This window comes from Calidris pugnax, unplaced genomic scaffold (assembly GCF_001431845.1).
Source record: "Calidris pugnax isolate Ruff unplaced genomic scaffold, ASM143184v1 scaffold273, whole genome shotgun sequence".
NCBI classification, from domain to species: Eukaryota; Metazoa; Chordata; class Aves; order Charadriiformes; family Scolopacidae; genus Calidris; species Calidris pugnax.
In genome coordinates, this window is record NW_015094508.1 from 9,626,244 (window position 1) to 9,651,451 (window position 25,208).

At 38.4% G+C, this 25,208-nt stretch overlaps 1 protein-coding gene across 7 annotated transcripts in view; it reads left to right on the forward strand.

Annotated features, from left to right (window-relative positions):
• Positions 1 to 21,137, forward strand: part of PDE4D (phosphodiesterase 4D) — a 623,750-nt gene extending 602,613 nt beyond the window's left edge. For all 7 annotated transcript variants that reach the window (XM_014964972.1, XM_014964973.1, XM_014964976.1 and 4 more), the window contains 9 exons: positions 3,686 to 3,779; positions 7,501 to 7,673; positions 8,647 to 8,745; positions 8,835 to 8,999; positions 10,618 to 10,717; positions 14,393 to 14,547; positions 15,056 to 15,178; positions 15,659 to 15,841; positions 16,442 to 21,137. In XM_014964972.1, coding sequence (XP_014820458.1) covers positions 3,686 to 3,779; positions 7,501 to 7,673; positions 8,647 to 8,745; positions 8,835 to 8,999; positions 10,618 to 10,717; positions 14,393 to 14,547; positions 15,056 to 15,178; positions 15,659 to 15,841; positions 16,442 to 16,858 — 1,509 coding nt within the window. In that variant the 3' untranslated portion in view covers positions 16,859 to 21,137. The remainder of the gene's footprint in view (positions 1 to 3,685; positions 3,780 to 7,500; positions 7,674 to 8,646; positions 8,746 to 8,834; positions 9,000 to 10,617; positions 10,718 to 14,392; positions 14,548 to 15,055; positions 15,179 to 15,658; positions 15,842 to 16,441) is intronic.
• Positions 21,138 to 25,208: the final 4,071 nt, after the last annotated feature.

Below are 25,208 nucleotides of genomic sequence, written 5' to 3' on the forward strand. Positions count from 1 at the left end.
GGACATTTTCTACACTATAGTCAAGGGTTGTGATATTCCAAAGAGCTATGTATGTGTCATTTTTCCAATCTAACAATGTCTAGTCTTAACATGGGAAAATATTTCTTTCTGAGGAAGAATACAATATATGCGTACATCAGCCAAAAACCTCTGCTCCTTCCCATGCTGAGCTGACAATATCATAATAAAAGTATATGGTCTAAATGTTTCTTAGTCACAATAGTTTTGATGCATTGTGATTGATTTTCTTCAACTGGGGTATATGGCATTCAAATTTTTTAAATTGTAACTTAGAATGTTACCTTTATCATTTACTATTAGTGACAAGGTGGTTTCATGTCTTGTTTGACTTGTTCTGAATAAAGTGCTACATGTTATTTCTAAGAGGACAGTATGGACAGCCTAGCCAAGTTTCAAGCACTTAAGAGGTGTCTGCTGGATGACTGAACAGTGTTGACTCACAGATGTAACAGAAACTTGCGTGATTTGCAATGAGATCTTGTGGGAGCCATGTGAGAGTTAGGCAGAGTTTCATCATAAAGTAATTGTGCAGGGATGTATCAATGTATGGAAAACTGACACTGAAGCAGCAACTACCTATGGGTTCACTTGGGCCCAAATGAAATCTTTGAGAAAAAGGTAAAACCAGGAAAAAGTAGGGGCTTTGGTTTTGGTTATTTTTTTTGTAGAAAAAAAAGATGTTATTTTTTTGCCCAAAGGAAAGTTATTAAACATCAGAGGATTAAGTGACATACATATCTACTGAAACAGAGTATAATAAAAAAAATGTCTGAACATGTTGATTACTGTTCTTGGGGGGTTTTATGTTCTCAAACAGTATTATTGTTCTGCATCAGAAACTTCTGTCTGCATGTGGTCTTCAGCTTAATCTGTTTCAATGTGGATTATGATCGTAAGGCTTTGTCTTGTAATTAGAAAATCAAAACTGTTCTTTAAACATCTGCGTCCAGATGTTTTCAAAATAAATGTCAATTAAAGCTGTGGCGTCAGCAACATGTGAAAGAGTATGAGGAAATCATGCTGCTATAGTTCTTCAAAGCCAAAGGCTTCTCCCATTGAATTTGGTGTTAGCAGGAGGGCCTTGCAGAAGCTGGAGAACTTATTTTACTGTACATGCATGTTCAATAGCAATGCAGACTGTTCTGCTGGTTTTATGCTGATGTTCTGACGACTTATGGGGCAATGGGAGGTGGAAAGACAAGGCTTTGCATCAGAAGATTGGGGAGCATAGCATTAGAAAGGATTACCATACACCTTCCATTTCTTGTGGACATCCATACAAGAAATATTTAGTTGGAAATCCTTAAAGAACTCCGTAAGTTCCACAAGGTGATTCCCCGTATACGATAACAAACCTTCTCTTTACCTACTCCCCACAATTAAGTTTATGATTTGGAAAAAAAAATCCTTCCTATTTGTTGTGTCAGGTAGCTACAGAAAAAGCATAGCACAAACACCACTTCATTGTCCTTTCAAAGCTGGGAAACTTTTAAGGAAAGTTCCTGAAGAGTATGCAATAGTGGTGACTAGATGGGCTTTGTCCAAAGTGTAGAATATGACCTGATAGTGTTGCTCTGCAGCAAAACCAGCATTGCTAAGTCGGGCATCATCAAAAAGGGTTTACTAGGAAACAATCAGGCAGACGTGGACCTTTTTAGTTGGGATCTGGTGAACTAGCTGGATCAAATTAAGGGAGAATATTTGAGCCATAATGGATATACTGATGACATGCCTGGAAGCTAATGTGATTTTGTCAACTTCTGACATTTTATTAAGATTCCTATACACAATATTTTAATTCAGAGCTTCAGTTTCTGGATACCATAGGGAGACAAGCCATTCCATGAGATCTTCAGTTTTTGCCTGAAATAATTCTGGTTTTTACCTTTGTGCATACAGAAGAAAAAGCATGCAAGCATGATTTAAGCATGTAAAAACTTTAAAGATAGGCTTTTAAAAATACTTTTGGGATTTTTAGACTAATTAGTTTACTGCCTGGCAAGCTGGACTTGTTTTTTTTAACATTTAGCGTTGGCGACAAAGATCAGACCTCACTATAGAAGCTGATACTGATTTCATGCTGAATATGTAGCCCTATGTGGCTCATAGTATGTGCAGCTGTATTTGCAGTATGGTTCTAATTTTCAGAAATGTGTTGCACGCTTGCTAGGACACGGCTGTGTTTGAGATCAAAGCTGAGCCTTTGGCTTCTGAGTAAAGTAGGATTCAGTCTTTGTAGATCAGAAACTTCCTGAGCTGATGACATGTCAAGATGGCAGGAAAATGCAGTGGCTAATGGTTACAGTCTTATATTAAAGGTAATTTTTATTTGGCACACTGAGAAATACGGTAATTGGTGATTTACGAAGACATCAGGAAGAAAATAACACCTTTCACTATGCAGGGCCTCTTTGAAGAAAGGGCTTTGATGATTCCAGTACAATGGAAAGGAGGTGGTTAATGTTTAGTCCAGTGCTTTATCTCATATACAAAAATAAATTGCTGGTTTCAACATAGAGGAATGTTTATAGGGATATATAGTAAGGGTAGCTATTGCTTGATGCAATAAATAGTCAGAACTGGGTGAAAAAGGTAAATGATGATTCTGAAAATGGCACAAATCATTTGGCTTTGTTAAGAGGAAAGATGACTAAGAAATCTAGCAGTAAAATAAGGGGATGGCACAATGGGGGGCAAAATTCAGTAGTGACGGATGATAACTCCCATTGGCAAGAGTTGTTTGAATTGTTAATAGATATTGCTGAGTTCTATTCATTGATAAAATTAAGGCAGAGCTATAGTCAATGAAAATGCATGTAAGATGCTCAAGGTGTATTATATACTTAACCTGTCGAACACAATGCCACAAGATATCATTTAAACCTGCAGTCTAGAAGGAATCAAGAAAGACTCAATGATGAGTACCTAATCAATTGCACATTTTCTGGAATTTTAATGTTCACCTCTATGCAATAGAGTGCCTAGTGTGAATTGCTAACTCAGAAGGAAAAGGAAGGCATTTCCACAGATGGGTGTTTTCTACTCCAATGTTTCGTGCAGATACTGACAATTTCCTGGGATTATGGAACAGTCAAGTTATTGGGCTGATGCAGTATAATAATTTTAAGTCAGACAACAAAACCTACCTCTATTCATATTGCTGTGTAGGAAATCAGTAAGATATTTTGATTATTTTGAGCAGTGCTGTCAAATATATTTTAGTAGGTTAATGATAAGAGGTAAGAGAAACGTGAAATACTACAAAATGAATTGCAAAAAATGCACAAATAGATTAATTTACAAATATGATGAGAACCCTACTACAGAAGAAGTCCTGTGTGGATAAACTTGTATTTTCTCTCCAAATTAAAAAAAAAAAAGACAGTAATATTATTTGTGTGTATATATATGTCTTACAGTTTTCATTTACTAGTAGGACCCTGTGTACTAGTAATTGGATCACTATGAAGTATTTTAGGAGGTTAAGAATTATGTTGTCTGACCCACAAATACGATAGTTGGGCAGAGCAATGTTACATGTGATTTTTGCTTTATTCTTAATGTCATGCCCTTTCACCAATTGTAAATTGACTGCATTTTCTTATCAACTAAAATACATCTTGATTGCTAACTTTGTGCTGTTTTGTTTTGTTTTGTTTTCCAGTTTAAAAGAATGCTCAACCGGGAGCTAACCCATCTATCTGAAATGAGCAGGTCAGGCAATCAGGTCTCAGAGTATATATCGAACACATTCTTAGGTAAGACGATGGGAGTTACAGTTTTTGCCTTTTTTTTTTTTTTTTTTAAATCTCTCTCTGGGCAGTGATATATCTTAAAAGCAAGTCGTTTTCATGTTAATTTATGTTTTCAAAAATGGTTCATTTAGTATCTTACTGTTTGGTCTTTGAGCAGAGAGATCATGTTAGATACATTTCCCCACAGCTCAATTAGTCTGTGTGTGTGGTTTCCCTGTGTGTGCAATTACAGATAAATATTTTCATGTAACGTTACAAATACTATATTGCTACCATATTAAGAAATGAATATATAATGAATTAATTATATATTTAAAATAATTCTTCCACTCTGTTTCCCGTATGAAAGTTACTGCGAAGAGGTTTCAGTGTGCTGGAAGCACACAAGCACAAGTGACCTCATAAAAATCTCATAGCACACAGTTCTGATGCTTTGGTATTCCCTGCCTGCACATGAATGGGTGGATGAATATCACTGAGTCAACATCTGAACAGACTGCTGCCAGGAGAATTTGTGTGGCTCGAGAGCTTGGCATGGTGGGATGCGAGCATTAAAAAAAGCCCAACACAGTATTACAGAGCATGGTTCCTCCTCTGTGCTTTGCAGAAGAAGGTGTACCTATTTTTTGCTAAAACTGGTGAAAATTCATAAAACTTGGTTCCAAACTGTTGAATTTGAATGTGAAGATAAAGATAATATACCAGCCTCAATCGTCTTTTGAGCAAAACACCATTGGTTCGTAAAGACAGTGTGTATAAGTGGAAGCACAGCTGAATACATCAAAATTAGGATAACAAGAACTTCAAAAGGAGCCAGTCATACATGTTAAGATACATCTTGTTTTATTTCTGTGTTATACCATAGCTGATGCTTTTTCTGTTTTGGGGGGCTTTTTTTTTGATTGTTTTTTTCTTAAGAAGCAGGGTTTATTTCAAGTACATTTTATCCTGCTTGTCACCATATCCTACGTGGATGGCTTAACGTGTCTGTTCAGTTTACCCATGATTGCAGCAGCGTGCCTGGGCACTGCAGCACGGCAGGGTTTCAGACAATAAAAAGAGGGATGAGCCTCTGTCATGGAGAAGCAATATTGCACAGCTCCAGGAGCCCTGAAAGTCACAGTGGGCGGTTGCCTGAGAAGATGACCCACTTAGGCTGAAAAGACTAAGATACCAGTTTCTGCTTGCTTTTACTTGAAAACTTAAGGCTCATTTTGACAGGGTAAGGAAATGCATCTGTCAGCCTTTCACATGAGACCTCAGTCTTGAGCAGAAAGAGGACTGGAAAGGCAATTAGTTTTAAGTTATGGAGCCATGGGTACTGCTTTGTGGCTGCATGAAAAACTAGGATACTTAAAATTGTAGCTCCAAGAGCGATACAACAGAGAGAAGACACTTAATCTACAGAACTGTTGCTTAAATAGATTATTTTCAAAACATGCAGTCTAAGTGTATAGGTTCTGAGGAATATGAAGAGGTAAAATATTCACTCCATAGAAAACCTTAGTGAGTCCAGTTAGCTGACATTTTTAATACATAATCTATCTCCTGAACATCCAGAGACTTTCTCATGTTTGAAAGTTAGGAACATGTCATGAGAAAACCGGGGTTTCCATTCTTTTCTTAAAAAAAAGGACTGTTTTCCCAAGTAGGTCTAAAAGACATGTATGAAGTTATCCATTATGACAACAAGTATATTCAATGTGTAAGAATTAAGCCTCCGACATTATGTATGATAATATGCAAGATTTTTATTTTTCGGTGTCATTAACCTGTTTTCCTATTAAGGGAAAATGTAAGAGAACCTGCCTATGAGCATAGCACAAGTAGGGTCAGAATGGCAAGCTGTCGTTTCTGGATGTTCAGATGGGCACAGGATCCTTTGCCCTGTGAGCTCCTAGTTACAAAAGCAGAGGCAGCCCCATGGAATCCCTCCGGAGATCTAAAGTCGTTCAGACAGACACTTCCTTTCACTTGAGTTAGTCTGACAGCTCAGCTTACCAACCTCCCTTTGATGGGTCTATGCTTTGTGCATATGACTGAAATCATAAACATCAAAGCAGGAACATGAGCCCCTGCTCCTCATCTGTTGTCGGTTTGCACCAGTCAAGAGCTGCAGCGCCCTGCCTCCCCCTTTCCTTGATGGTCCCTGTGTGGAGAGTGGTGAAGGATGGCAGGGGCAATCAGGGAACAAGGTGCCGCAGGCTAAAGCTTGGTGACATTTCCACGGTCTCTTCTTCACTGTGATTTGTTTGGAATTTGAGGTGTCCAGTAAATGCGGCTGCCAAAGGGTAATTGAAAAAAAAAAAAAAAAAAAGGGAAAAAAAAATCAATCATAGATTTCTGGTTCTATATAATTTTTGAAGTTATGAGCATGATAAATCAAAACCACATTCGAATATACCAACACTAACTTAAAAAAATAGTGGAAAGATGGCCAAAGGGTAATTGAAAAAAAAAAAAAAAATGGAAAAAAGAAAGAAAGTGAAGAAGCAAACGCAATAACAATCTGGTAATTAGAAATGGACTTGCTACCCCTGTCTGGTTTCAGTGTCTTTACTGAAAATAACTGTTTCAGGAAGGAAAAAATAGACATGTTTTAAAGAGCCCAATTTATTATTATTTTTTTAATGTCTTTTGCTCTAAGGTGCTATTTAAACTGTAGTTTTTGCTAGGCTCCTACACTAGAAACATCTGTTATGGATTTTCCTAGTTTTGCTGGAATATTCCTTGAGTACTAGAAAAAGTGCAGGTTCATTTCAGAAAAGAAGGAATAATTTGGAGGGAGTCATTAAAACTGTGTGAAATACAGTACGAATAAAAAGAACAGAAATTAATGCAAATTCCAAGCCGTTTTGGCAGAAGAATCCTTTGTTGCACTAACATGGGTTTCTTTGGGGACCACAGAGATCTACAGTGCTCCTCATCCCCGTAGTGATCAATTGCCTAAATATACTCTCAGTTTAATCCTTGCCTGAAGTTTTGCTGGCACATATGTTGAGGAGGTGTATGAAGTGATGGCACTGATACTGCTATAGAGGTAAAAGCCCACAGCAAAATTTTGGGTTTTAGCATCAGTCCTTTTGTCAGTACTACTTACCCTGGTTTTCCAGAAGGTGCAGAAATGCCCTGCATTACTGGCAGGAGCCGCCTCTACATCAAAAGTACTTGTAGATGTGGCTGGAAAAAGGCTTTCTGAGTTCTGCAGAGTCTTAGCACAAACAGGACCAGTCCCCACATACTAGGTCCTTCAAGTCCTGAAAACGCTTTGTAAAGGTTTACATGAGATGCTTGTTTTTGGAACACCATTTCAGAGAATGCGTTTGCTGGAAAAGAAGAAATTTTAGATGTTCTTGCAAAATGGAGGTTTAGGTTTCTGTTCAGTTATAACATTTTTATAATGAAAGGACTGACCCTGTGTACAGTGCTAGGGGTGCAGGAGAAGTGGAAATCAGGCAGTCACAAGTCACATTTAAAGCCAGATCAGAAATAATGAGACAATTTGTGAAATACAGATCTCCCTATACTGAGGTATAGGTCTATTTTTATTTTTTCATGGTTTTACTGCTTTTGATATGAAGTATCTGTTGCAAAATCTTCAAACATGAAAATAAAAAAGGTTTTGTTAAGAATTACAATACCCATAAGATGCAACTCAGCTGTGCATTATGTAATATTTGTGCTTCCTCTAAAAATTATTCTCTTTTTCTTCGTTCTTTTGAAGATAAACAGCATGAAGTTGAAATCCCCTCTCCAACTCAGAAAGAGAAAGAGAAAAAGAAGAGGCCAATGTCCCAGATCAGTGGAGTCAAAAAACTGATGCACAGCTCCAGCCTAACTAATTCCAGTATCCCGAGATTTGGAGTTAAAACAGACCAAGAAGATGTTCTTGCCAAGGTAGAGAATATGTAAATCCTGGAATTTAAGCTAATGAATTAAAATAGAGAGGTGACTTGTCAGTATTATTCCATTCTCTGCTTATAACCATTAGTTTCAAGCTGTAGTGCCAAAGGCTAGTCTCACTTGAAATAATATAAATTTGGTGAAGTGGAAGAATAACAAGTAAAATAAGAATTAGGCCACAAGGGTTAATTTCCGCATGACCGGAATTTCAGCAGGAGATGGAATGTAAATTATCATTTCTGTATGCAGTAATAAAGCTGCTTATTCCTCAACAAACATAATCAGTGGATTCATAGTCTGAAGAGTGAAGAGTAAACATACCCTATGCTGTCACAGGAATGGAAATATATGGCAGTCCTATGGTTTCTTTGAAAATGCACAACTGGTATATAGCACTAGAGCTATCCTTCCAGGTCCTGTCTTTTGCTGTATCATTTTACCGACATCATGGGTGGTCTTGGTTTTGGTGACATTTCCTATGATTATTGCACCAGCAGCTAACTACTTGGCCATAATCTAAAACTGGCCTAAAGTGATTAGGCATTTAACGTCAGTGGTTTGCATTTTGAAATATGCCTGTCCTTATGTTTTCAGGAATCTCCCCCTTTATTTGAAGAGTGTTTCTGAGAACCAGGGAGGCGGCAGCAGAACTACAGCATCTCTGGAGGTTTCCTCCTTGCTGAACTCTGCTGTCACTGGGCAGTGAGATAGCAAAGTGGGTCAGTTCAGTTCGTTCAAGATACTGTAGTATTTTTCCCGCTGGAGCAACCCACTTAAGAGGCAGTCTTTTCTGCCTAGTGAATTAAGATCTGAAAAGTTGGTAGCTGCAAATTCAAATATTGCAAGATTAGTAGCAGCAGCTTTTCCCTTTCCAGAGTTTAGCGTGTAACTTCCACAGCAGCAAGGTTTGAATTGCTGGAATTTGCATGTGGGGTTTCAATGTGTCTGTTATTTGATTTTGCTCTAGGAACTAGAGGATGTGAACAAATGGGGCCTTCAGGTTTTCAGAGTAGCAGAGTTATCTGGAAACAGACCTTTGACAGTCATCATGCACACCATTTTTCAGGCAAGTAGCAGCAGCTCTTCTGCTTTTTGGTTGTCTTAGAGATTTTTCTGTGCTTTGTAATCTTAATCGTTTCTCTTTTCCTTCTCTAGGAACGCGACTTGTTGAAAACATTTAAGATTCCAGTAGATACTTTAATAACTTACTTGATGACCCTGGAAGACCATTACCATGCAGACGTGGCGTATCACAATAACATACACGCCGCAGATGTTGTTCAGTCAACGCATGTCTTGCTGTCAACCCCGGCATTAGAGGTAATTGGGGTGGGAAAGAGGCAGGCATGAGAGAAAGGGACGTACTAAGACTCTTCTAAACTAAATATTGAAGACCCTAGTTTCTGCAGTATTTGTAAAAGAAATCTTGACATTTCTTCCATTAATTCTGTTATTTTAAAGGAGGATGAGAACTTATTTACGTGTAAATATCGTGCAGAAAATGTCACATCTTCTTTTAAATCATGCAGATTTGTGCTGTCATGACCTTTTTCATTGTAACACAGTCCATAACTTGTTTCCACCATCTTGTTATTGATACTATATCCTGTTCTGTCTGCATTTCCCCGTGTGGGATTCTCACGAACCACAATTCATGGAATTGCTTAGGAAAGATAGTGATAAAATGGGACTGCCTCAATAGGACCTTTTGTTATTTGTTTTTTTGTGTTTTGTTTTTTTTTTTCTTGGGCATATTTATTCTGGTCCTGAAAGCCTACTTTCATGTTGGTTTCTCAGGCAGAGTGGAACATGTACTAAATTTCACTGGATTATCTCTTTTTCTTTTTTTTTTATAAATGTTTCAAATTTTTTTTGAAAAATATAACATTTCATATGTTCTTTTCTGAGGAATTCTTTTGTTGAAAGTGCTTAAATTTTTGAAGTAGAAGAAGGTGGAAGAAAGACAGAGATTACTTTCCCTTTTTTAAGCACAATTCAGGTCTTAGTATAGCAAACATTGATATATCCCAGTAAATTGTTGGGAGAAGGCAGATAAAGCAAGCAGTTGAAATTTTAGTAGTTCAAAAGGATTTGCCCTCATTTTCAAGGAGGGATGCATTTTGACAGTATTTCCAAATGACCAATCTTTTATGTTATTGAATGTTTCTGCTTTACCTTCTTCCTAAAAAGAGGGTATAAGTGGACCTTGAGACTGTTGGCAGGTCTCAATCCTCAAAGACTTGTTTTTTCCCACATCAACTGTTTTTCATAGCCTTGTTCCCAGCAGATCTTTAGCCAGTAAAATAGCAATGCCTGCCCACTGCCACTGTTGACCCTACACACTTCTTAGCTGTTCTTGATCAATTATGAAAGCAATTATATAATGTGGGGGCTTGTGACAACGGGGGACTGGGCTCAGTGACATGCCAGCTCCATTGCAGTCCTTTCTTCCTATCTTCCTAATGATCTCATACAGGACAAAAATCAGTAAATGTTAAGTAAGATGCCTTGTAGTCTCTCACCATTTCCTGTAGCATCATTTAGGAGATGTGCATCTTTTAAGTATAGAACAGTAAGTAGGAGTCAGGCTGAAATTTTTAACTTCAGTTTGTTCTGTAGTTAGAAACTTAATGCTTTAATAAAAGTGGATTTATTCACAGATTGAAGCTGAAAATACATCAGTTGTTTCAGAGTTTATTGATGCTGTCAGTGTGAAGTAAGGATCATTTTACTTTGACCAAACTTGAAATATTTATGAAATCTTACATAACAGATTTTAAAAGAGGTTGGGATAGACTATGTGTAAAGTCTCTTGAGATCCCTGATACGTTTCAAGTGTGTTTTGCTTGTTCAAATCTAGATTCAAAGTAGAGTCCTTTTTATTGAAAACACTTTTTCATTGATTAGTGATCGTCACTTCTGTTTCTTGATTTTCTAGGCAGTGTTCACTGACTTGGAGATTCTTGCAGCAATTTTTGCCAGTGCAATACATGACGTAGATCACCCTGGGGTTTCAAACCAGTTCCTTATCAACACAAGTAAGTTTGATGTTTAGTGGTTTTCTCAAAAATTTGCTGCAAGATCGGCGTATAGCACCTGAAAAATGCACAGTTCATTCCTTGTTGGCTTCTATCTGTAACTTTTCTCAGTAAATAGATAGGTGTTTGTGTTTTAAACTGTGTATTATTTTGCATTTCTTGTAACTTTAGAAATAATTTACACTAAATAAATAAAGTTGTAGGAGAAAAGTAAAGGAAGATTAAATAAAAATCAAAAAAAGGAAGACAACAGTTTATTTGTCTATATTGGAAGCATATGGTGAACCAGAGATAGCCATACACTTTTAAGACATTCAGAAAACAAGTTTCTTTTCAGCAAATGAACTGGCAGGCCCATCTGTGTCTTGCTGGCTGCTGTTCTGGTTTTCAGATCTCTGCATACTCATACCTCGTAGACTGAATTTTCTCATAGCCTGTCCCTGCAGACCATGGCAATCCTCTGTTTTTCTTGGGGCTTGGTTGGTTTTTTTTTGTGACTCCCTTGCTGGCACTCCATGTGAAGAGGGAAAAAGCCCTAATGAATCATAAGACCCTAATGTCATCTTCAAATGTGAAACCCAGTGTACTTGTTCTTCATGCCTCAAGGCTGTTCTCTGCAGCATTGCATGAATCTCTCCCTTGTCTTTAGTCTTCCACTAGAAAAAAACACTATTTGCTTCGTTAATCCTGATCATGACTGGGGCTTGTTGCCCCATTGTAATGCGCTGTGGTGTCAGTAGTGTATGTTACTGTTATAAGTGGGCAGCACACTGTAGTCAGTGCAAGTTCCATCATATGACGTGACTTCTTTTGCCATATGACAACTTGTCCTTTTACATTAACTGACCCAGAAGTGCAAAAGTTGAAATAATACTAGTAATCGAAGCACGTAAGGAGAAAAAGCTACGGAAATGCAAACATACCTAGGGTTGTGTATTTGACCCATCTGGTTGAATATTTATAGATGCTGTCACTCCTGCACCAGGGTGAATCTATTGCACTGGTATGAAAATAGCATGACCCCAAATCAGCAGTGTAGTTTGAAGAAGGGAGCTCCTCTTCTGACTCATTGCTGCTGTACATTCAAATAAGACCTCCACTCCAGTTTAGCCTGCATCTCATTTCATTTGCCTAAATGCCCTAAAGGCCACCCTATAGTGAAATTTAATTTGATGACTCATCTGCATGGAGGAGGATTAGGATTGACTTTAGTTTTCTGGTGGTTTATTGGTAACCAGTACCGTTCTGCAGCATGGTATAGGAAGAGAGTGGATCAAGCTTTGTACATAAAACCAGTATGTAATACCTAAATTCTTAAAAGTGGGCATATGTAAGTAAAGTTTTTATTTGATTGTTTAATCAGAAAATTAATCTCAAGATATATTGGTTCTGAGGTGCTACAGGGAAGCCACTGAGTGTTCAGGTTTAAGCAAGATGACTGGATAGTTGAAGGTACCATAGTGATGGCGTATGTATCACTATGTAGTGATACATAGAGCTTTCACTTTTAGGCAGGCAGTTGAAATTCAGCTAAGTTAGGAGTGATTCTGATGCTGTTTATTTAGTGTCTTAGAAGAAATGTCTTGTTTTTCTCAATTCAGCTTTTGATAGAGAAGGCTGCAGTGTCAATCAAGTAACATCACTAACTGGAGCTGCTGTTGCCAAGCTGAAAGAGACAAAGGGATTTTATCCCTTTCGAGTTCTTCTGTGTACAACAAAGAAACTGTAGGAACAGAGACAGAAATAAAGACCATCTAATTTAGGTCTCTCAATTCCTAAATTTTCCTAATGTCTAGAAGATCATTTGCTTCCACCTGGTTCTGTTTTCCAGTGGACCTTACAATGTACTAACATTTCATTAAGAAGTGTATGAATACATTTTTAAAAAGCATAATAGACTTAAAGTATGTACATATTTGCCGTATTTTAGCTTATTTTTTATAACTACTCACGTGATATTTCTGAATATTATTTCCCAATTTAAGGATTTTAAACTCCACTACACACTTGACTAAAAATCTGATGCCCCTTGAATGCTGTTAAGGAACAAATAAGCATCAGAGGAGATGCTTATTTCATCACTGTAACTCTGTCCTTCCAGAAAAATTCTCTTGAAGCTTGTAATGTGTTACAGAGATTACCAAGGGGGAAATTTCTTCCATTTTTACTTCGATTACAAGGTTAAGCACATTTTAGCTCTGACTGTAGCTCCAGCCCTTCCAAAGCATTTTGGCAATGTTAAGTGTTTTGCAGTTGGGGCTCATCAGAAGGCTGTTTGAAAGGAAAATAAGCTAGTGCCTGTTGTCTCTGTAAGAAAAATAACAAGTAGGGAAGCTTTGTAAATGTTCTGTGAAAGATGAAAATTTGACAAACTCGCTTTCTTTTTGTTTCCTGTTACGGTTTTGCTACCATTGGGATAAGGAGAGGTAGAGGAAGGGTTTCCTGACTCAGAAGTTCGATGTGTTCACGACAGGAGAGGAAGACAGCAGGAGAATGGATAATGAGACTAATGAAATCTGAAGAGCAGAGCTTTTATAGGCACCCCACTGAGCCAGAGGGATTTTAAAACAAAGCTGCTGTAAAAGAAGATAAAGAGGACAAAGAGTAGAATAGACTGACATATGGTTAGATGTAGAATAAAACAGTTGTAATAAATAGAAGCTAATATCACACATGACAAGTGTGATTGCATAAAAAAGTATTTGTTTTTTTTATGACAGATTCATTTGCAAGCTGTGTCTTAAAGCATACATAAGCTGACTGTGCAGTGTCCCCGGGTAGAAGCTAGAGAGCTGTGCAGAGAAACTGCTTCTGTTTGTCAGAGCTGGCTGTTCAGCAGGTGTAAGCAGAGAAATGCAGGCCTGGCACGTGTGCTGTAGCAGAGGCATTGCTGGGGTGCCGTGTACGTTATTCTCCCAGCCATATGGAGTCACCGAGCTCAGAGCGATTCGGTTGGAGGAGGTCGCGTTACAGCATCAGGCACGGACCACCCTCAAGTAGGAGGCAGTAGGCAAGGCCACTGCTTGCCTTTTCAAGCCAGGTGGCCTTACAAGAGAAAGACCAGAAACTAACTGTTACCATCCTACCAGCCTGCTCTCAGTATAGCCTGTTTTCACGGACTAATGGCCCGTAGGCCTCATGGGCTAGGCATCTGAGTATCTTAGCTAACTGCAGAAGGATGTGGTTTGAAAACCAAGATCTGTGCTCTCTGCTTGACCTCCAGCAAAGCCTGAGCTTTGCTGTTTTCCCAGGTCTGAGTGCTGGATAGCTGCAATTTGACTTAAACAGTGGAATTCTAGTAGTTGTGATGGAGGCACGCATGAGAAAACATCAGAGTGTGTTTTAGTTTAGGTATGTTTAGGCATATAATATTTGCCATGTGACCTCATGCAGATATGAAAATGTATTCTGAATTTTTTTTCCCTTGTATTTTTCCTAACTTGCCACTCCAGGCCCATGTACATGCTTTACTGCAAAGTGTTTTCTTTATTTTCCTCAACCTACTTTGCCTTGATTTGTTAAGATGTTCAGTCATTAATTCTGTAACTTTTGATAACTCTGTGAACTACAGGAACTCTGTTTCTAAAAGTTTATCTGTAAATTTTGTTATGAATGTAATGGATTTGGTAGAAGCACAGGCTTTAGTAACATTCTGCCCTGTGAATGTTTTTGCAGATTCTGAACTCGCCTTGATGTACAATGACTCATCAGTACTGGAGAATCATCACTTAGCTGTGGGCTTCAAGCTGCTTCAGGAAGAAAATTGTGACATTTTCCAGAATTTGACCAAAAAACAGAGGCAATCATTGAGGAAAATGGTCATTGACATCGTGAGTTCTGCTTGAGTCCCTCTTCCATAGTGGTAGCAAATAGAATAATAAAGCACAGAAGCATTTTATGATAAATTACATGTCATTAGACCCATAATCTAATTTGAAATTTGAAGTTTTATTATGTGTTATCCAAACATGAATAGTGGGTTCTTTTCAGTTTCAATAACTATCTCTACCTTTTTAGAAAGTATACAATCCTACTTCAAGCTGATTTTGTGCTGATGTGTGCCATTTCACCATTGCAGTTAGAAGTTTGCTGCTGAATTGATGATGAACTTAAGCTGATCAGGTCATTCTGAACAACCATTTAGTTGTATTCTTAAAATAACAAAAATGAAAACTACTATTTTGGACACTGATAACACACAGGATTCAGACTTTGGTAGTGCATTCAGACAGGGGAGTTAGGGGTTCCCCCCAGAACTGTTTATGTGTTCGAAGATTCTTTTAAATAATCACTAGGATCCTTTACGTAGTATTCATTTATGTGTTTGTTTCTGTTAAGGTACTTGCAACAGACATGTCTAAGCATATGAATCTATTGGCTGACTTAAAAACTATGGTTGAAACCAAAAAAGTGACCAGTTCTGGTGTCCTGCTTCTCGATAACTATTCAGACAGGATTCAGGTAAGAAAATTCATCTGCAAATGGTCACTGATATTAACTCCCATCCTTAATAACATTGGCCTGCCCATTCTCCAGACGCCAGTTCTCACACCATGACTCACTACCTTCCCAGACTCCCTTGTATGTTTCCTACCTGTGACATACTCTGTTAGGTACTGAGTGACTCTCTTGAGAGAGTAATGAGGTGACAGAGTACTTCTGGACTAAAGGAGGCTTCAAGTTCTCTTCAAGTTATCAGCACCTGATTGGTCTTTCTCTCAAAGATTTCCTGTGGCTTATACAGGCAGAAGCATCAGACGCAATTCATGGCTAATACTGCAAGTGTGAAAAATACCAAAGCATATACGTTTTTGCTGTTTAGACTAAATCTTACAGTACATGTATTTTCAAGATTCTGTTTCACAGCTACCAAAAGTGTAAATGGAAAAGGAGTCAGTTTTCTCCAGTGTAATAACACCGCAGGTGTTCGATCTATTTTAGGTACTTCAGAATATGGTGCACTGTGCAGATCTGAGCAATCCAACCAAGCCACTCCATCTCTACCGCCAATGGACAGACAGAATAATGGAGGAATTTTTCCGTCAGGGAGATCGGGAAAGAGAGAGGGGAATGGAGATAAGTCCTATGTGTGATAAGCACAATGCATCTGTAGAAAAATCACAGGTAATTCATTTGAGTAGGCAGTTAAATAACATGGTATGACATTTTAACAGAAAAGGATGGTCCATAGCCATGTTTTGATTAATGTCTGAATTCACCATTTCTTTTTTTCCTCCTAGTTAGCTGATTCAGCTCCTGAGTAGTAAGTGAGGGGAGCTGAGATTTTTACTGTGAAAACTTAGTACATGGAAGTGTGTTTGCTGAAGAGATTCTGTTGCTGTCATGACCTGCAATGTAGCATACACGTCAAAAGAGAGTATTGTACAGCTGCTCATTAGGGTTTCCTTCAAAAGCAGAATTGATATATAGAGCAGCACTTTGGCTCCACTAGATGCAGTGAAGTTGTTTGGAATTAACAGTTCATTTGAAAACAAATTCTTTCCAAGTCTTTATCCAATATCCTGAATCAGACTTTTGAAATGTAAAAGAATCTATTTACTACATGAAACAGCATGGTTTCCTTTCAGCCCCCTTTAAGGGTAATGGTGCATTTAGTGTCTCTTACTAGCATTGTATTTCTTACGCTTTGCATGACTTTATATGCATAGTTATTTATTTCTTTGTGAATAAGAGCTCATCCTAATTTTGTATTTTTTGTCACAGGTGGGCTTTATAGACTACATTGTTCATCCTCTGTGGGAGACATGGGCAGATCTTGTTCACCCAGATGCCCAGGATATCTTAGATACACTGGAGGACAATCGAGAATGGTACCAGAGCACAATCCCTCAAAGTCCCTCTCCTGCACCTGATGACCAGGAAGAGGGTAGGCAGGGCCAAACTGAAAAATTCCAGTTTGAACTTACACTGGAAGAAGACGGTGAGTCAGACACCGAAAAGGACAGTGGAAGTCAAGTAGAAGAAGACACCAGCTGCAGTGACTCCAAGACTCTTTGCACCCAGGATTCAGAATCCACTGAAATTCCTCTTGATGAGCAAGTAGGGGAAGAAGTGGAAGAAGAGGAGAACCAGGCAGAACCTTGTGTGGTAGAAGACCATTCTTCTAACACACAACAATGAAGACGCAATCTCTTTCTCTCTTGGCCTCTCTCTTTCTTTTCCTTCTTTCTGTGTTTTTTTTGGTTTTGTTTTTGTTTTTTTTTCTTCTTCTTCTTCTTCTTCTTCTTCTTCTTCTTCTTCTTCTTCTTCTTCTTCTTCTTCTTCTTCTTCTTCTTCTTGTTTTTTTGGTTGTTTTTGGTTTTTTTAATAGGTAATGGTTTCCAAGTGTATGTCATATGCTACAACCATGGTCACAACTCGCTGCCATCTGCCAGGACGTTTGTTGATCAAAACTGACCTTGATGACTCAGTTTGGCACTCAGGAATATTGTAACCAGAATTTTCACCTCCATGGCACCAGAAAACAGAGGGGAGAACTTCCATATACTACACTTTAATGAGCTCTCCATTTGGCAGATTTGAGTCAATAAAGCAAATGTTTCAGAGGAGTACCACCTGCAAAACGAATGCTGGTATGCTTTGATAGTTTTTGAATTCATTGTATTTTACAAGCAAAGCATTGGAAAATATTCATCATGAGAGGAAACAGACAGAAAATAAACTGAGGTCCCTGCGGGAAAATAAATGCACATAAATGATGGGCCACAACATGATTCTGTTACCAATAGGAAGATGAGCTGTGGAAATTGCGTAATTTTCTAATTTCAAGTCTTCCTGATACGTGACTGAAAAAAGTGTGACCCAGTGGGTTGCACTAACCTCTGCATTTTGTATAATATGTAAAAGAGATCTTTTGTAGAGCTTACTTTTATTATTAAATGTACCAAGGTATTATATTTAAAGAAAAACAGTTTTAGGCTTCATCTGCCACTGGTTATTTTTTTCCAAAGAGTAACTTGCAAGTTTTCAGTACAAATCTGTGCTACACTGGATAATACTTCTAGGGTTTTTTTTTCCCTTTTCTTACTTTTTTTTTTTTTTTTCCCCATAGAATCTCATGGTAATATTCAGCTGTAAATGTCTATTATTTTATATATTAGTGAGTTCCATATTACTGAAAAGTCTTTCAGTATGATGGCTTATTTTTTTTTGTTTTTACCATAATTTCCCCAAATGTATTAGAGGAATTTAGGCTATGCTTTTTGCCTTCATAGTGGCCTAGTCCTGCCAATTCTGTTTTACGACAGGAAGTAGTCCCAGTTGGTTTCACTGGGACAAATCCTAATCACTACGATTAGGATTTGCAGGACTAGAGCCCATTAGAAAGTTAATGTAATTGTTATCTTAATACATAAGCAGCTCTTCTGCTATACTAATAAAATTGTCCCTCTGAAACACAGTTTCCTGACCATTTTTGGCTGGGAGCTATAGAATGCTAGATCAGAAGAGGCTAGAACAAAGTACAGAATATTTGTTCTAGTGAAAAAAGCATTAGTGTAATAGTTCCAGTTCTGACTCTCTTAATAACTTTTTATCAGTGTCAGCTATCTAGTTAAATCCTTTGTTAATCTAAGATGTGTACAACATAAAAATAATGATCAGCATTTTTTTTTCATGTCTTTGCAAGAAGAGCCAGATCAGTCTTGTCTTTTTATGTTTTTAAGTAAATGAGCAATGCATCATGAGAGTTGTAGTATACTCCACATTATTTCAATCTCAGATCTTTTCATCCTTTATCCAGCTTGTGCTGAAGGAATCCTGTTTTTCGGTTTGATTGGTACTGAAAGCTTATGTAACTTGGAAAGTTAAAGGGAGGCAGGAGTTCATATTTGTCATTTTCCAGATTTTCCAGCCTAGTTGTTGGGTCACATGAAAGAAGGAGGAATTTTATTTTCTCCACTTTACTCTTTAGTAGTTTTTAGTGTAGATGATGGGAAATAGTTGCCTAGGGAAGCTAGCAGGCTCCCACTGTAAAATGACAGTGTCAAGGTGATTTCTGAACAAAAGAAGAGCAAGAGCAGTTATTTCCCCTTTGGATTCATTTTGTAGTGAATTTGCAGATATGAATACAGATGTTTTGTTTTAACTGTCTGAGATCTAGAATGAAAACCTGTTTGGCTAATAATTCAGTTTTTAAATGGATTTTGCATTCTTCTAGATACAGGTCATAGTTTTTTTCTACCTTTAGCCCTCACAGGACCTTAGCACAGAAGATGCTGAAGGAGGAAAGAGAATGAAGACAACTCGTGTTTTTTCAGTTTTTGACCATTTTTTTGTTCTTCATCGTTTCTTCCTGCACCTGATCCATCTAAAAATCCTTTCATTCCCCGAGTGCCTGGAACCTTACTAATGGAAAAGCAATATAAATTCCAAAATAACCAATAGGAACTGAAAAGGTTTTGTATCTGCACTAATTGAAGGTAAATGAAAAGAGTAACACCGTATTGTGAGATATACATCCATACATGTGGACAATCAAATAATAGACATTTATCATTTCTTAGAGATGGGGATATAATGCAGAAATGGGGATATAATGCACTGTACAATCTTTTTTTTTCGTCGTTTGCCAAAGTGTGTTTTAGCATTGCACACTGCTTTAAAACAATACAATTTACAAGTGGCTTTATGTGTTCTGAATATTTTTGCCATAAGAAAATGCAGTGAGTGCGTTTTGAGTGGGGGGAAAAAAGAAAATTCACCTTGCTTGTAACAGTACACTTTAGCTTGCAAGTTACTGTACTCAATAATGCTGTATTTGAATTGTTAAATTGTTTTGTGTCATTAAAAATGATAGTGAAAGAATATAGATAGAACAAATAGCATTCAGAAGTTTTAAAAACTTGAATGAAATGGATTTTACAGAAAGCTTTGACAGTTCTTTTCAAATGCATTATTTATTTTATTTGTGCCATGCATTTTTCTCACCAAATGACCTTACCTGTAATACAGTCTTGTTTGTCTCTGTTTACAACCATGTATTTATTGTAATGTACATACTGTAATGTTAATTGTAAATTATCAGTTCTTATTATAACATCATCCTTGTCAGGGTGGTGTTGCTATATTTGGAAACTCTTGGTGAGAGAATGATAATTGTGTATACATATTCCTTGTACATTTTTTCTCCTGTAATATATTCAATGTCACCTTAGAGCTTGTTTATGGAAGATTCAAGAAAAGTATAAAATACATAAAGATATATCGATAAAAAAAACAGCTGCAGGTCTTTGGTCCCAGGGCTGTGCCTTAACTTTAACAATATTTTCTTCTGTTTTGCTGCATTTGAAAGTAAGGTAGCTGTGGGGCTAGGGCTGGGCATTTCTACTGTGTTTTTAGTTGCTAACTGATGGGTTAACTCGTACAAGCTAATATGCATGATACTACAACGAGCTTTCATTCATGACCCTACTAGAAGTTCAAGCTTTTCCAGACTTCTGGCAATAAAATCATATTGCCTCTTTGATTATCTTTTTACGGGCTATCATCAGGGATTATTGCAGCCATTTTTTTGTCTCCCTCCCTACCTCCCCCCAAAAAACTGATGCTGTATTTCAGTACTGAATTACACTGAAACAGCTTTGGAAAGCATTTCTAAAAAGCATTTGATTTTAATGCATGTTGGGAAATGGAATAATCAGAACAGTATAATTCATATACTTTTACAATCATCTGTAATATCCCTTCTTTATTTAGTAGCACAAACTTTATCACTGTATAAGCAGAATCCACAAAGTAGGACAGAAAGCAGCTTTAATCTTGGAAATGCTTTCCAACACCAACAGTAGTATTAGCAGCAGCCAAAGTTTTATTTTATATAGATGTATCTAAGGCTTTGTACAGTTGTGTATAGCATAATGCACTAGATCTACAGGACAGTGGTAAACCCTTAGATCTTTTAATAACACTAGTATTAGGCTTGCGGGTTGGACTGAGCATCTCTTGCTGTTTGACTGGTCATGTTGCTCCGGAGCTGATGTCAATGAATTTGCCAGAGTGAGGTAAATACCTCTCCTCCATTCCAGCGATGCCCAGCCCTTGTAGCATGCGACTTCTTTGTGAAAGGAGAGATTCTTTTTCAAGGAAAAATAGAGCCTCCTTTTTGACACAAACTGTAGATTTTAGCAGCCCTGGCCCAAAGGAAATCGACTGCTTTGTGTTTTAAATGGTATAAAAGGGACACTATAACAACAGAAATCCTGAACAATTTTTTGTTATTAATTTGATTTTTCCTTTGGGTATGTCTTGAGAGTGGCAATTTGTGTGAACATTGCACATGACTATTCTTTCACTGGTTTCTTAGCCTCTCTTACAGCCTATGGGATAGTACTGTACATCAATACCTTCATATGAAATTTTTATATGCAATGGAAATAAAAGCATGGGTTGATTCTGCCTAGTTACTGTATCTGATTTTCTTTTGCAAGTTAAGTTTTTTTTACATACATCTCATAGTTGTGACATCTTAAGAGGAAGTATATTTACAGAGTAATTTGATTACCATATTTTTGTCATCATACTGTTTTGCATAGATAATACAAAATAAATGTGGCACAAATCAGAAAAGTCAATCAAATGTGGTATTTCATAAAGAAGTCTAATCCACAAAATTGCTATGCAGTTATATAGAAAGGCATTCAATCTCTGTTTTCAGGAAATGTTAAAATTGGCTTCATTCTCTATCCCAAGAAAATAAAGCTTCAGCTTTAAAGGAACTAGAAGACCACAGATTGTTCAGAGGAGCAATGCACTGGGCTACAAAAAACGAAAAAGAGTACCATAGTTAAATATGGACCAGGCAATCTCGGCTTTAAATGGATGATAAGAAGAAATTGTTTTCTAATATAAAATTCATAAATGACAGCTGTTGTCTTGTATAAGAAATATGGTCTTGATGCAGGTCCAGCTCTTGAAGTCACTTTCATGCACCTCTCCTTGATCAGAGTAAGGATTTGGTTCTTTGGAGGGTGGGTTGCTTGCTTGGCTGAAAATACTTTGTGATTGAATAGGAAAAAAATTGTGTGTCCATTTTTTTTCCTCAAGTCTCTCAGATCTTTCTTTGGATTTGGGATTAGTTTGCAAGCAATACAAATCCTTAGGACTCCTTTTTAATCACACCTTGGTGACAAGAAGAGGCTGGTAAGTGCTGTGCTGGGAAGAGGAAGGATGCTGAGCTGAGCACTGTGGGGTGGATAAACCAGGCGATGGCTGTAGCTACTGGCAGGCTCATCCTCAGACGTTCACAGTGGCTCTAATGGGAAGATGGTCTGCATATATTATGGATATTATAGAGAGAAGGAATCCCAAATTCTTGCTGGCACTGCTAGAGCCCTTTCAGTGAGGAGCTCGGGTACCATGGCTGTGCACATGGAGAAAGTGAAGCTGGCAGAACTAGGCCATTGCTTCCTACATCTTCTGGCAGCACTTCGTCAGTCTCTGTGCATGGCAATAATGCATCAAAGTAGGCAAGTTTCAGAGAAGAAACAAAACATATTCCCTGTTTTACTGTAGCCAGCAGCTGCTATAGGAGTTGAATGTATTTTTGAGCAAATGACTCCTATGTTTCCTAATATGACAAATAGTCGGAATAGCAGCAGCTTCCTTTGCTTGATCTCTGCTGCACTGAAAACAAGTCACAGCTGCTAGCACACATAGTGTTTACTGGAATCAACAGCCCCATTTCTCTATCAGCTGTGAATAATTTTGCTTAGTTTTTCCAGGAAGAAAAACCCAACAAAACAAAAACACAGAAGTTCAAAGATATCATAGGAGCCTTTGGTTAGTTCAATTTATTTTAGCCTGCAGGGTAAAGAAAATCACCAGCTTCCTTCTGTCAAACTAGTTGAAGAATCTGCAAAAGTAGTAAACGGGAATAGGAAGTCAAAACAGAAATCAAAGTGACAAATTGGGAGCAAAACCTGGGCAGAGAGAAATACCCTCCAACTAAAATAACCTCATCTCATCAAAGGCGATTCTGTGGTTTGGATATGGTTCGGAGAACTGATTTTGTCTCAGTTCCCTGGGTACAAAGCTGTATTTTTTTTTCCTTCCCACAAAGCAAAACTTTTGAGGTCATTGGAGTTACTGTGGCAGTAAGAATTACGTATGTATTTAAGATGGACATTTAGAAAGTCAATTTTTTTTGATACAATGCAGAGTTTAGCACAGCTTTAAAGACTGAAAATGTGGGATGACTATCTCTGCTAAACAAGCCCATAGCATGGCAGGAGGAGGATGATGGTGACATCATACCTGGGTAAACAGCCCTTAGTGAGAGGGAAAGAGAGAAAATACAGGGGATGTGGCCCCAGATAGCATTAACTGTCCAGTGCTGATGACCTGTGCAAGCAGCAAATGCAGATCAGAAACTCAGCAGTCGTGTTGCACAATTGCCTCCAAACCCTGAACTTCTCATTCCCACCAGCCCTTACTCTGTCCACCTCCAGCATCCATGCAGTTCAGATGCCTACAATATCAGCATTTCCAATATGCATCAGAAACCATTGTTTATCTGAAGAAGGCTGGAAAAGAAAATACAGGTTATGCAGCACGTAGTAAGGAAAGTACAGTTGGCATGTGTGTTGTGCATGTGTAGGACTTGGCTTATGGCAAATGCCTATGAGACGTCATTACACAGGGCTGGACAGAGACACTTAAAGGTGGTTTAAAAACTTCAGTACCTTCTGATAGTTGAAAATCTCCAGAAAACTAATATGATGAATCTCTTGCAAACTTCGGTTTTCAAAACCTTGACTGACTGTAGTGTTGGCCAAACTAAAAGCTATGCATAGCCCATTGCATTCTCAGATCGCATTTAGAGGCTTACATTGGCTGTCCTGACTGTGGCCAGGGGTAGACCTCCTCAACTGCGATGTTGGTTGAAGACTAATACAAAGCCTACTTGATACCAGGGACCACTTGAGTGCAGAAACATTGAGCAGTGCCCCTCCTTTGATGGAAAAAGCAGGATCAGCTGATGTCTATATTGGCTGCCTTTATAATCCCAGCTGGCTGTGGACCTCCCTTGGCACCTGGGTTTGTTACAGGGTGACACATAAAGCAGTTCTTGGTTTCAGGATCTTTTCTATGGTGTGGAAAAATAACAGAAGCACACTGGAGTTTTAAAATCATATGTGTTTATTTATTGCATGTACCACAAAGACAGCTTGCAACAAACAATGAAGCAGCCATAGCCCTGCTTCAAAGCAGTCTTGCTTGCTCTCTTGTTTTCTCTCTCTTATTTCCTCCCATAAGATGGGGTAGTATGTCTCTAATAACCGCATGCATCTGGGAATGAAGACTGTGGGACACATTAGTCAGGTGAGAGACTGTCAAGGAAGCAGTGAAACAGTGTGCGTGAGATGATTCTGTGCTGATGACAGCTGCGGAGAAATGTCCTTACCAAGTTGTACCTGTAAAAGGGCTAAAAAAAGGCTTGAGAAGCAGTAAATGGGAGACTAATCAACCTTTAGTATTTCTACAGATGTTATTGAAATTGCGGTGTTCAGATTTGGTAGTAATGCTTGGAGATGCAGCTTGAGGGGTAAAGAAATGCAATGGAAAAATAAGTTAACAACCTGGAATCTCTCTGTCTAGCAGATTCCAGGAATATGACCTATTTATGTTACCCAAGAAAAGGTTAAGATATGGTTTGATCATATGGGAGCAGAAATGTGATAGTCCCTGAGTCCAGGCTTTTGCCTAGCAGGCAAAGCCAGGTGCCAGCAAGGGAGCCAAATCACGGGAAGCTGATGTGCGACAAATCCAGTCTGCACGACTGAGCAACAGCATCAGCTGGTTTCATTCACTCCGTACCTGCAGGGACATCACTGGGGACCAGAACCTGGGGAAATGCCACTGTTACAAGCGAGCAATGTGCTGTGTGTGCTGGGAGCCATACACATGGCTTAGTGCCACTGGTTCTGCCCTTAAGGGTAGTTAATAATATGTGCAATTCTCTTTGGTTTAGCTTTGCCTGAGAACGGGCTGATTCTCTGTCCAAATGATGGAGTAGGGGTGTGGGGTGAAGGAGAGGGAGGTGCTCCTTGGAAGGGCTTTTCCTATTACAGTAATTTTCAAACCATAAAGCAGTAGGGCTATTTATTGCAAAATAGCAAAGTATTTTCTTTGCAGGCAAAAAGCTTTCTAGAGAACAGCCTCCACTCTGAGCTGATGTTCTCATTTGACATTCTGCATTGTTTGACTCCTTCCCCACATGCTTGTAGGAGTGAAAGGGCACTGCTGGATTTGGGGGTTGGACTAGAAGATCTCCAGAGGTCCCTTCCTACCCCATATCTTCCTGTGTTTCTGTGGATTTAGGGGTGCTGGCAGTCATGTCCCTCCTCATGCCATTGTGGGGTCCTGGGCTTGTGAGCTCTGCGGGGAGGGGAGATGGTGCTGCAGCACTCCGACTATTGCGTGGTGCTGTTCACGGCAGTGGGGTTGTGTGTCACCTGCCTTAGCAGCATGG